At 41.8% G+C, this 13,419-nt stretch overlaps 1 protein-coding gene across 10 annotated transcripts in view; it reads left to right on the forward strand.

The window, feature by feature from the left end:
• NFYA (nuclear transcription factor Y subunit alpha) overlaps window positions 1-8,704 on the forward strand; it is a 27,132-nt gene extending 18,428 nt beyond the window's left edge. For 6 of the 10 annotated variants that reach the window (XM_054491001.2, XM_054490992.2, XM_054491008.2 and 3 more), the window contains 4 exons: window positions 252-418; window positions 1,639-1,812; window positions 3,117-3,218; window positions 6,097-8,704. In XM_054491001.2, coding sequence (XP_054346976.1) covers window positions 252-418; window positions 1,639-1,812; window positions 3,117-3,218; window positions 6,097-6,150 — 497 coding nt within the window. In that variant the 3' untranslated portion in view covers window positions 6,151-8,704. The remainder of the gene's footprint in view (window positions 1-251; window positions 419-1,638; window positions 1,813-3,116; window positions 3,219-6,096) is intronic. The other 4 variants (XM_063666189.1, XM_054491000.2, XM_063666191.1 and 1 more) reach the window with 1 other exon arrangement.
• The last annotated feature ends 4,715 nt before the right edge of the window (window positions 8,705-13,419 follow it).

Below are 13,419 nucleotides of genomic sequence, written 5' to 3' on the forward strand. Positions count from 1 at the left end.
TTTTGAAAACTGCTAAGGATAGAGTTACTCAAAACTGGGACCTAGACGTTAATAGAATTTCAAAGACTGTGATTACTTAGATTATATATAGCACACCAGAGTGGGAGAGTACTTTTTCTCCCCTTGTGTTTTTCAGTGTGTTTTGCCAGGATCAGTGAGTGTGTACCAGATAGAAGAGGGACTAACTATGTTCCCTTCTTTCTGTTCTGTGTGCCTGTTTTTTGTTTGTTTTATGTTTTGTTTTCTTAAAGTTACAGTCCCTGTTTCAGGCATGATCACTATCCCAGCAGCCAGTTTGGCAGGAGCACAGATTGTTCAAACAGGAGCCAATACCAACACAACCAGCAGTGGGCAAGGGACTGTCACTGTGACACTACCAGTGGCCGGCAATGTGGTCAATTCAGGAGGAATGGTCATGGTAAGAAAATGTATTTTTCAGCTTTGTCTTCGAAATTTTCTTGAACATGCAACTTGATGCCTCCTAAAATTTATTATGTTGACCTCTTGGGATTGAGATCGATCCTTAAGGCACTGTCGCTAATCTACTTTGACAATAACATTATGACAAACCATAATTCATTCTGAGCACCTACTGTGTGCCAGGGACTATTCACCAGGGACTATTCTAGATGCTGGAGATAAAGCAATGGATAAATAGTGATTTTATGCAATTCTTTTCAGAATTCAAATAATGAAGGGAATTATATACTAATCTTTGAGAAGTGGAAAGTAGTATTGCCCATGATGGACAAAATAAGAAATAAGCTAAGAATTAGAAAGATTGTAATTGATAGAGAAACCAAAAAAAAGTGTGATGTAAATGTATTGGGAAGATAGGAAGATTTGGGTGGTGTGAGTGAAAGCTAAATCTTCATATGTCAAAATAGGATGTTAAAATGCATAAATTAAGAATGAGTAACAGAAGTCTGCACAGAGGTGGAGGAAGCTATGAAAAGAAACAGAACCAAGCCTGGCTCAGTGGCATGCACCTGTAGTCCTAGCTACTTGGGAGGCTAATCCAGGAGGATGGCTTAAGTCCAGGAGTTTGAGCTCAGCCTGGGCAACGTAGAGAGACCTCGTTTCTATGAATTGAATGAAAAATAAATAATTTTTATAGAAGATTCAATATAGTTATTCAAAGCGGTTGTATTTGGGAAAGAGCTGTGGGGTACAGGACTCTGTTACTTGTTTTCACGTACATTTAGTACAGTGTTTTGGTGTTTTTTAAGAAAAATTAGGATTGAGTTATAAGTTAACTATTAAATTATTTTTCTAAATATAGGCATTTAGTAGCACTTAGTCTATCTATTTTTGTGCTGTTTTTTTGTCTTATGACTACTGTTCCTGACCATTAGATGGCAGCAGAAATATCTAGAGCCATGGGTGGACATGAATTAGGGCATGGTTATATAGTTTCTCAGAGTGGCACCTGAACCTCCTATGACACAGTCATCTGGGGTGTTTGTTTAAAGTGCAGATCTTTAGTATAAATTTCTCCAGGGATCCACATTTACCCAAGTACCCTATAAAAACTACTTTTTGTGGCATTTACAAAAAAATAGATGAAGAGGAACCAAGAAACTGTTTCTATGTCCATACTTCACGCCATCAATAAGCTCTGGTTTCCTGTTCACACAGATGGTTCCTGGGGCTGGCTCTGTGCCTGCTATCCAAAGAATCCCTCTACCTGGAGCAGAGATGCTTGAAGAAGAGCCTCTCTACGTGAATGCCAAACAATACCACCGTATTCTTAAGAGGAGGCAAGCCCGAGCTAAACTAGAGGCAGAAGGGAAAATTCCAAAGGAGAGAAGGGTATGTATAACATTGGGAAGGATATAGGAGAGGAGAATAGCAGGGTTCTACTTTTGAAATTATCTTTTATATGGCTTGTTTTCTCACGTACCTTCCAAACAATTGACGTTAGATACTTGTTGTCTCTTTTGTAAGAGTTAGCATTTGTTATTACTATATGCAGCTGCAGTTATAACAACAAAAACAAACAGTGGCTTAAATAAGATGTTATTCCTTTTCATACATAAAAGTAGTCCAAAGATAAATTATCCTGGACTGGTAGCACATTTTCACAGTTCTCAAGACCTGTTTCACTGCTTTAATATTGCTAGTGTGCTGTTCATGGTCCAAGATTCCTGTTTAGGCTCCAGCCTAGGAAGAAAGGGAACAAGAAAGGTACCCTTTCTTTTTTTTTTTTCTGAGACTGAGTCTTGCTCTGTCATCCAGGCCGGAGTGCAGTGGCACAATCTCAGCTCACTGCAACCTCCACCTTCCATGTTCAAGTGATTCTCCTGCCTCAGCCTCCCGAGTAGCTGGGATTACAGGTGTGCGCCACCACGCCCAGCTTATTTTTGTATTTTTAGTAGAGACAGGGTTTCACCATGTTGGCCAGGCTGGTCTCGAACTCCTGACCTCAGGTGAACCACCTGCCTCGGCCTCCCAAAGTGCCAGGATTATAGGCGTGAGCCACCGTACCCGGCCAGGTACCCTTTCTTTCAAGGAGACTTTGAAGAAGTTGTGTACCTTTCACTAGCCAGAATTTAGTTACCTGATCACACCTAACATGCAGATAAGGCTAGGAAAGTCCAGCCAGTTGTGGTGGCAAATGCCTGTAGTCCTACTTGGAAGGCTGAGGCAGGAGGATCACATGAGCCCCGGAATTCAAGGCTGCAGTGATTCATGATCATGCCACTGCAGTCCAGCAGCAAGGGTGTCAGAGTGGGACCCCGTTTCTAGAAAATAATAATAATAAACTTTAATGCTAGGGAAGTCTTTTTACTGAACACTCATTTGCTCAAATGAAATTTGGCCTGTTATTAAAGCAGAGGAAAGGGTATATATTGTGAAGTATAGGTGGTAGTCTGTTATTTTTTTTTAAAAATTCATACTGTAAGCATTCACATTCTTACAGTAGTTATATATGGTTAGCTATATTACTTACTAGGTGTTTTCTCCAAAGCTTTCATCGTCATTCTGAGTCATAATTGTCCCTTGTGGCTTTGATCCCAGCTGTCTGAAACTTTGGAGAATGGAATTTGTGCAGTAGATAACTGTGCTGGTTCTGGATAGTATTAATAGTTAAATGGCTTTATTTCTCGTTTTAGAAATACCTGCATGAGTCTCGGCACCGTCATGCCATGGCACGGAAGCGTGGTGAAGGTGGACGATTTTTCTCTCCAAAGGAAAAGGATAGTCCCCATATGCAGGTAGGAAGACATATACATTTTATTCTTCTTTATTACCTTGTATTGACTTGAGTTGAAGCCTTCAGCAGTGTCCTCTTGCTATTTTCGTACTCTGGGACTACTCACATTCTCTAAATTGGATGCAATCTTATGTCTCTTTAGATTGTCTTTTATCTTAAAATCACTAGGCCAGACTTGGTGGCTCATGCCTGTAATCCCAACACTTTGGGAGGCTGAGGTGGGAAGCCCAGAATTTCAAGACTAGCCTGGGCAACATGGCAAAACTCCATGTCTACAAAAAAATACAAAAACTAGCCAGGCCTGGTGATGCATGCCTGTAGTCCCAGCTACTTGGAGGGTTGAGATGCTCTTCGTCTTTGTCACTTATTACTATTCATTCTTTCTTGAAAATCACACTTTTCTTAATTTTCAAGGAACAAGTTTTATTTTTATTGAACAAGTTTTATTACCCCATCACATATATAATTTGAATGTTTACTTTTTTCCCTTCTAACTGATGTGAGCCTGGTCTAATCCTCTCTTCTTTGGCTTAGATTTATAAAATAGCTGCTTAATTTGGTTTCCCTTCTTCCACTTTTGTCCGCCTCTAGCCTACTCTCCACATCCTAGTGTGATCTTTTTAAAATGTTTATCCTATCAAGTCCCTGTTCTGCTCAAGCTCCTTCAACCCCTACCCTTTCCCATTGGCGCTTGGACTGACATCCAAAGTGCTTACTGCTATGCCCAGCAAAGCCTTACACGCTGCAGCTCCTGTCTACCTCTAACTGCATTTCTACTTCTTGGTCTCTATGCTGCTGTTTACTGTTCATTGGTCTATTTCCTGCCATGGGTCTTTGTCCTTAGAACTTTCAGTCTGTATGCCCTTTACTCTATCTTTTTCATGGCTATCTCCCTATCTGTTAGGTCTGGGTTTAATTAAATACCCTATCTAGAATAGATCTCTTCTCTCAGTATGTTCTTACAACATCTTTTCTTTTTTTTGGAGGCAGTGGTGTGATTATGGCTCACTTTAGTCTTGACCTTCCAGCTCAAGTGATCCTCCCACTTTAGGCTCCCGAGTAGCTGGGACTATAGCCACGCACCACCATGCCCAGCTAATTTTTAAATTTTTTGTAGAAATGGAGTCTCACTTTGTTGCCCAGGCTGGTCTCAAACTCCTAGGCTCAAGCGATCCTCTCGCCTTGGCCTCCCAAAGTGCTAGGATTACAGGCACACACCATTGCACTTGGCCCTTTTCTTTACAGTGTAATAATATTTAAGTTGTTGAATTTTTCAAGATTGTTTCCTTCACTAGACTATAAGTTGTATAGAGGGTAGAGGATTGTTTTGTTTTCTGTTATATTTATTGGACTTAATTCTATTTAAGTAAGTTGTATTTAAGTACTGACTTAGATGTATTTGTTGGGTTTAGTATCTAGTTCTGAACCAAGTAATCAGTGTTTCTTGAATTAATAGATTCCTCCCATTTGCTGATACTCCATTCTATATTAACATCACATTCCACTTGCACTATTGCAATATCCATCAAATTAATCTCCAGTCTCCTCTAATTGGCCTTATATAGTACTGCCAGATGGTTAAAGTGTTTTTTTTAACCTGCCAGTCCCCAGGTCAAGGATACATGCTATTAATAGTTCTTCATTTCTTAACTGCATCAAATCTCAAACTATTTCTGTATAACATCTAAGCAACTTTGCCTTATCACCCCTCTCAACAATCAAACTAGGTTTCCTCGGTGTCCCCACACATGAACACTAACAACTCTTTTCAGTGCTATTAGTCCTCACCTGTAGTGTGAGAGCCCCTCCTTTCTCATTGCTATTCATTCATACAGTGTATGAATGTGGGCCTGACAGCTATTGTGCCAGGAGGGCATTGTGCCAGGAACTCTCGTCATTCTGTGTGCTAACAGTATGATCTTGGTCAATTCAACCTCTTTTATTTTTATCTGTAAAGTGGAATACTGTTGATACTTCACAGCAATGTTGTAGGGATTTCATTCAGTAATCCACATTAGGCATCTATGTAGCACCATACCTAGTGCATGGTGAGTTCAGTAAATGCTAGTTGTTTTTGCTCATTGTTCAAGACCCAGTTCCAGTCTTCCATCTCCAGAAGTCTTTCAGCTTTTTCTCAGATCCTGCCTCCCAAGGCTTCATAGCCTTGGTATGGGGGAACTAAAGGTGGTTCTTGCGGAGTGTTGCAAAAAGCTTCCAAGGATTTATCCTTGTGTTAACACTGTAGGTCTTAAAGTGAGAAACAGCATATAGAGTTTAGTGGAAAGAAGATTAAATGGGAGTCAGGAGATTTGGGAGTTAGCCCTTGCTGGGCTCCTAACTTTCTGACCCTGACCCTAGTCCACGCAAATCACTTTACCCATCTGGCCTTCAGATTTATCTGTAAAATGAGTACATTAAAGTGTATAGATTCTAATGATTCTTTCCAGCCCTGCTAAGTACTCAGTATTTAAATGATAATCAAAAAACAGTGACAAAAATACAGCATGACATGGTTTCTCTGGGTCTTTTCCTTAGACACCTGAATCTGAATACTCTTAACCCTTAAGTATAGAGAACAACATAAGGTTCTTAGGAAAGAGATACACTAACAGCCCTGCAGTGTTTCACCATGGAGTACAGGCCAGACTTTAAATTCTTTTAAGAATAAGGTTTATTGTCTCTTCTTTCCTAATGGGGCTACACTTTAAGCCATGTATGCAGACTTAAGATGTATTACAAGCCTTTGATTTACTTGGTAAAGTTATGTGTATTCTCTTGGGGATAAGTAGTGAGAGCCATGAGTTGGGGATAAGTAGTGAGAGCCATGAGCCTGTTGCTTTTGCAAAGGACTTTAATCATCGTGTCATCTTTGTCTCTAGGATCCAAACCAAGCCGATGAAGAAGCAATGACACAGATCATCCGAGTGTCCTAACCCCAGGCCATGTGATGGAGCTGATCAAGGTCATGTTTCTTACTGTTCCAGGAAATTGATCAACTCTTCCAATGGGACATTGATGATCACATTCTGCCCTTTTCTACAGGACAGAAACCACTTAGTTTTTAATAAGTGGCTCAGTATTACAATTGCAGCGATGCCTGGAAAATTGAAGTTGCAAGCCTTTGTCTTACTCTTTCAGTCAGGACCTATTTCAGACTGTTGATGACATCGACATTTCATGGATTCGGATGATGCAAGGAGACACATGCCACCCCAGCAGTACACAAAGCACTTACGTTGACTGGTGAAGTCAGCCAGCCATCTCAGCAGGGAAGAACAACCTTCTCAACCAAAACTGCAATCAGGAAAGCAGCAGCCCACTCCTTCCCATGGAATCTAGACAGCATTTATCCCTCTGGTGGGGGAATCTCACACTGACTAACTGAATGGACGCTTTGTATTCAGAGATGGCTTCCAGTCAAGGAAGTTCTATCTTGTGATATGGAAACAATAAATTCCTGAGATACATTCTTCCAATCTGTGGTAATAATAATAATTCCTCTCTGCCCAGATGGTAGGTTGATATTTCTGGACTCTAGCCAAGAAAAAGCTAATTCTGGGGATAGAATGATAAAAGACTCAAGCACTAAAAATATACGTTGCCGAATCTCTTTTTCTAGCTTTGAAAAGTTGTGGCCTGCTTGTCCCTCTGTTGACTGGTCATCTAGACCATCGTACTTGCTGTGGCTACTTCTAAGACAATGTAGAAGGTTATTAAACCTTGAAACTGCCTTTCCCAAGTAGAGAACAAGACTATTCAACAACTTCTTTGCTGAAGCACTGAGGAGATTTGTAGTACTCCTAAAGGGAGAGCCAAACTAGAGATTTTCAATCATAGACTTTGTGACAGCATTTGGGGACTGAAAAATTCATGTGTTTCAGCCTAGGGGGAGAGAGTGGGGGAGAGGGAGAGAGAGAGAGAGAGCATGTACACCCATATGTTATCATACAGCGTGATTCTCCAGTGGATGGATACCTGGAATGGATCATTAAGATGAAGAGAGTAATTCACATTTACGCTAGAACCTTTAACAAGCACTGAAAGGAAGAAGCCTGAGATTTGGTCCTTGACAATTTCTGGAAAGCACTGATCAGTCATGCTGTCCTGGACAGAGTCCAAGTTACCCACTAAAGCTTGAGGTGGATGTTGGCTTCACTCCTGCAGCACAGTGCTGGCCCTAGAAAGCGAGCATTTTCATTCTTCCAATGGCAGCTGATTCTTTGGTGCCAGTTTTCATGTTTTCTCCATAGGCCTTGTGCAGAAAGGTTTTCTCATTGCATCCATACTGTGAGAATAAACTGCAGACTGAAAGAAACATGCCTACAGGGTCAGGAACTGGGCTACTGTTCCCAGAATGGGTTGTGCCTCAGAAATCTATTTCTCTTTTAGATGTTGAACCCTGAGAGAACTAAGATGATATTTCAGAAGAGTTGGCTGCCTTCTCTGGAAACAAGGAAAACCCAGTAATTCTGAGGAACATTGGGGGTTAAATACCAAGAATAAAAATTGGTTCTTCTTTGACTTCAGCTTAACTGTATTAAGACAGAAATTAAGCCCTCTAAAAACACCACAAAGAGAGATGGTTGTAATGATAGAAATAGAGGTACAGAGCTATGCAAAGGAAACAGGAAGTGAAATATTCGTAGTCCCAGGATCTGGTAATCTGTCCTGGCTTCCAGATGTCAAAGGACTGATCCTTTGGTAAGCTCACTAGAAACTTCTGGCTCTACAAGAGTTTGGGATATTAATGTTATTAGTAAGTCCCAAGTTTTCCAGAGAATAGATTACTAACAATGAGGAATTTATATTCCTTGGTTAATTTAGGAGTCTAAGATGCAGAGTTCAGAAAGAAATTACTCAGACCTAACTTTGAGTGCTTAAACCACCAACAGTTAGAAGATGTTATTTATTTGTGTCTGTAAGTTTGTACATAGTAATGCCAGCCTTGTTGCTGAATTTTTTATGTGGGGGGAGATGAGTTTGAATTTTGTTTGAAATGCTTCAGTTGTCATTTTGTCATTGCATTTCAAATAGCTCATGACCCTTTTCTTGTGGTCACTTTAGCACACCATAGTAGCCCACAAAGTGGGGGCAGGGTATTGACGTTTGGATTTTTTCTTTGATACTAGTTGTTTTATTCATTTTTATTTGTGACTGTAGTGATGACTTTACAGATGGAGAAAGAGTGAATGGATGAATGAATAATTGGTTTAATGCCTAGTTATGCAACTTGAGTGCTTTTTTTTTTTTTGCAGGATAATTTTAAGTGTATATATTTTAACTGCACTGGTACATTGAACATGTCATTGTCGATGCCACTGGACCAACAGAGCATTTTGTGGTTATAGGGTGCCTGGTAATAATGTCTTGATTTTTCTTTGGGATTCAACTATATCGAAGGTTTTTCCCCCAGCAGTATGGGGGTGTACAGGTGATTGATCATTAATGTCATTGCAATTGTTATTTTTTAAAATAAATTTATAAAAATAACCGAAAAGTAATGTGACTTTTGAGGAATCTGCAACTCCTGGGTTCTAGTTTGTGTTTCCAGTGTTGAAATTGTGATCTCCCCCGACAAGACTTGTCTGCATGGACAGTGTCTCTGTAAACAGTGTCAAACTTGTAATGTCTGGGCCTCTTAGCTTTATCTCCCCTTAATTTCTTCCCTTTTGGCCCTTCCACCCTGTTGAGATATTTTCTGTCACCTGCAGGCTGATCATACATTTGATGCTACTACTGAAAGTGTTTATCAAAATGTGATGAAGTAATTCCATGAGGAAAATTAGCCCTTATCACAAAAACAGCCTTGATTAAGTATTGTAGAATTTCAGGTAGTGAAGATGTACTTTTCACGTTTTGTTAGATTTTGTTTTGGCAGAAGACCAAAACAAAAGTACTTTTCTGATTGTTAAAAATCCACAGCATGCTCACCTTGTTACTGTTTCACCTTACGGTCGCTGGGAATCTAAGCAACAAAGACTAGAAGCCTCCGATATGCCATTATCAACACACAAGAGACAAACAGCCCGAGGAAGCATTCATGATGAGAGCAGTAGACCTGCCCTGGCAGATAAGAGAGGAGAAACTCTTCACAATGAAGGAAAAGGACTGACAGTATTTGATAGCTTTAGTCAAACTGTGCTTGAGTTTGGCTTAGATTTATGCCAGTGGAACCTGTCCTTACCAAATTCAGAGATGACCCAAGATTCTACTCTGTAGTATGGGGGAAAGACCTCTCGATATTTATCTCACACCAACGGCTTTATCGTAGGAGTGTCTTCACCTCCCCCGTTTCCAGTAGAAAAGACAGCTTTGCTCCTTTGAAAGCGCGGACCGCCGCACCTCCAGCCCCTTCTCCCCGCGGAAGTCGGCCCCGCCAAGGCTGGGGGAAGGTGGTGGGGCGGTGACTGCAGCCGCTTCCGATTGGCGTTGTCCCAAGGAATCCTGCGCGGATTGGTCGGCGGCAGGGCCCCCAACAGAGCCTGCGATGCGGATTGGTCGGCGGCAGGGCCCCCAACAGAGCCTGCGATGCGGATTGGCTGCTATGCAGCTGGACCCTGTTTCCGGTACCTAGGCGGGCAGCCATGGTGACCGGCGAGCGGGATACGACGCCGCTTCTGTGGCCTGTGGAGGCCCGCTTGGCGGCGCTGCTTCCCGACCTACTGGTCTTTCGGAAGCCCCAGGGATCGGAACCCGAGGTTGCCACGGCCCAGGGCGTCCTCCTAGGCGTCCATGTGACGGGTGAAGGCGACGGCCGGCACTTTAGTCTCCTGGCCTGCGGGAGAGGCGGCCGTTGGGTCTAAGCCCCTGGAGGCCTCGACGGTTACAGGCCTAACCTCCCGCGAGCTAAGGCACAGTTTAACTTCGTGCCGCGGGTTCCGCAGGAAACTTTGAGTATCTTCGTTTTAGCGTGGGAGGACATCTTTTGGGATGAACCGGCTCAGCCCTTGAGCTCACCTCAAAGATGATGAAATCGAAACTCAGAGGAAAGGATTTTTACAGGACCACGCGGCGGGCTTTGAACCCGTTTTTCCCAACCCCGAGCATTTTCTAATATGCGTTCTGTTTCAATTATTTTATTCGTTCAGTTAATTCATTCTTGGCGTCGTGTAAGTATATGCCCGCCGTTGTTCTGGCCGTAGCTATCTAGCAGCCACTCCGCAAGTCGTTCATTTAACAAATACTTACTCTGTGTCAGGGATATGAAGATGGGTAATACCAGGTGCCTGTCCTCACTGTGTGAGTGGTTCTCTAGCCAGACATGAGGAGGGATCCTATTGTTTCCCATAGCCAGGCAGCCTAAGAGAGTAGGGGAAAGAGCTGGCTCCAGATGAAAAGGGCACCATCTCCAGCTCTTGGAAGCAGAGAGGGTGGTCCTTTGGATTCCCAATGGCAGCGGCAACCAACCTGGCCCTTAGTAGTTTCTAAGTTACACCATGTTAATGGATAAAGGAATTACTCAGCTTGAAGGGATCTGTTTCCTTTACACTGGCCTGATGTGTGGGGAGAAAGGGGCCAAAAAGTTTAGGATTTGGAGTTAACATCGTAATTTCTGCTTTGTTGGTCAGGGTTTACAGCATTAATGGACAGGTTCAGCCTGACCTGCATAGTCGGAACGTGACATGGACAAACTGGCCCACATCTTCAGTTATTACATTAGTGACATCGTGGAGCGTGAGTGATCATTGTAGGGTAACAAGGTGTGGTGCTGGGCTCCTGGGGGTTTATAAAAGAAGGGGGCCAGAAGTACTTTAAAACAGGTACCAAAGGGTCATTCCTTTAGCATCATTCATCTTTGGTTTCTTCAAGTTGCCACTGAAAAGCTAGAACTTTGCCTGTTATCTACCATTCTACCCGGTCTCACATTCTATTGACTCATTGTTCAAAGGGGGGACAGGAGGAGCTAATTTACTTTGCACATTTGTATTTTATTTCAAAATAAAGTATTCTCTTCTAACAATAATGTATCTCAAGTGTGTATTCAGACAAAATTTATAAAACATCTTTTTATTATTATATTTTGATCCTGTGAGGAAGGAATAGGTGTTTTCTTATTTTCTGCCATGTATTAAGCTTTTAGCTATTTGCCAGATATCCAGTATCTGGAAAAAACTCATTTGTACAGTACCCATGTTTTGAGTACCTACTCTGTGACATGGACTGTAATAGGTGCAGGCAGGGCAAGAACCCACTCTTGAACTTTTTAGTTAGGCCTACCCAACAGAAATTACTCTGACCTTATACCTTTTAGTACTTACGTAACATTCTCATCCTTTACTGACAGTGCCCTGTATGCTTCCGTCCATCATTCTGAGATTCACCAGAATAATTACTTTGAGGCATCTCCGTTAGGAATTTGATTATTCGACTTACCTCTTATCCTTAAGGAACACATATGGAAGGTCGTTTGCTTTTTCTCATAGGTTTGGATGAAGGGGAAGATAAAAATTCTATATCATGTATGTACTCTAATACCAGCAACTTCTGGGTACTAGAAATACAGGGGAAAGTAAGACAGAGTACCCTCGTGGAGTTTCCATTTTAGTGGGACAGACAATAAATAAACACAATAATTGTAGCTTATACATTCTATCAAAGAAATAAACATAGTATAGTGGTAAAAACACACACACACACAAAATAATTTTAGGGTAGGGGAGTGTATGAGACAGGGTGGTCATAGGAGGCTCCTCTGAGGAGGTATTATTTAAGCTGACACATGAAGGATGAGGGGAACAGCTTGTGAAGAACTAGGGGTAAAGCATTTCAGACAGAATACCAAGTGCAAAGGTCCTGAGACAGGAGAAAGCTCGGCATGCTCTAGGAGCTAAAAGAAGGCCAGTGCAGGCCAAAACATAGCTCGCCAGGGTGAAGAGTGGTTTGAGGCAAGGTTGGGGGATGGTAGCTATGAGACCACCAAGCTCTGTAGTGCATAGTGAAGAGTTGGAATTATATATTTCTGCATAAAGGAAAACTGTGGAAAGGTCTAGCAGGGGAGTAATATGATCTGATTAACACTTTAAAGCTGATTTTGGCTACCTTGTGGAGATTGAATGCTGGTGGAGAGTGAATTTAAGAATAGAAGCTGGAAGAGGCAATTGTCCTGGAAAGATGATGGAGATTTGGTCTAGAGCAGTGGTTCTCAACCTCAGCTGTGGTTGCCTGAGGAGCTTTTTAATTGTTTTTCCTTTTTTCTATTTTTTTTTGGTAAGAGACTGGGGTCTCAATATGTTGCCAAGTTTGTCTTGAACTCTAGAGCTTAAAATGTTCTTCTGCCTCAACCTCTCAAATAGCTGGGACTGCAGGTACCATACCACCTTGTCTAACTAAAAATCTTAATGCCTAAGCTTCACCCCAGGCCATTTAAATCAGAATTTCTTGAGGTTGGCCCAGGAATAAGATGTTTTAAAGTTTCATAGGCAATTCCAATGTGCAGTCAAGACTGAAGATTGTTGGTGTAGAGGTATGGCAGGGGAGCTGCGTGGGGTAGATTAACCTGAAATATATCTTGCAGGTTCAACAGATGGGAGTTGCTAATACATTGAATTTCAGTGGGAAGTGGTGAGAAAAAGGACTCAGTTTTTTGGCTTTCATAAATGAATTGATCGTGTCATTTACCAAGACAGGAAAGACTGAACATTGAGAAAGAAAATCGAGTTCTGTTTTGAGTATGTTGAGTTTGAGATGCCAATAAGTCATTCAAGTGGAGAATGACTCCATTCAAGTGGAGAATCCAGCTATGATTGAGCCTGGAGCTCAGAGAAGAGATCGCTGTTAGAGATGAAAACGTGAGTTGATGGCATAAAGTGGGACTTAAAGTTAAGAACCGATTGAGTTCATGTTGAGAGAGCATAAATAAAGAGAAAGAGCCTTTGGCTGAGGCTTGAGGAACTCCAGGGGAGGATTATGATAAGGGAGAAAGAACCTGAAAAAGAAACTACAAACAGCCAGTGAGGTAGGATATTGTGGTGTTCCTGAAGCCAAAGGAGAGGTAGCGTCTCTAGAAGAAAGCTGCAGCTAGCTGGGTTGAAAATGACAGCTGTCAAGTACAGTGAGGTCAGAGAAGTATTGAATTTAGCAAGATTAATACTGTTGATGACCTTGATAATTTGAAGTGGTGGAGGTAGAAGTCAGAGTGGAGTAAGCTGAGAAAAAGAATGGCAGAGAAAACATTTAAGAGGAAGAGTAAATGGGAGATGAGG

This window comes from Pongo pygmaeus, chromosome 5 (assembly GCF_028885625.2).
Source record: "Pongo pygmaeus isolate AG05252 chromosome 5, NHGRI_mPonPyg2-v2.0_pri, whole genome shotgun sequence".
Classification (NCBI taxonomy): Eukaryota; Metazoa; Chordata; class Mammalia; order Primates; family Hominidae; genus Pongo; species Pongo pygmaeus.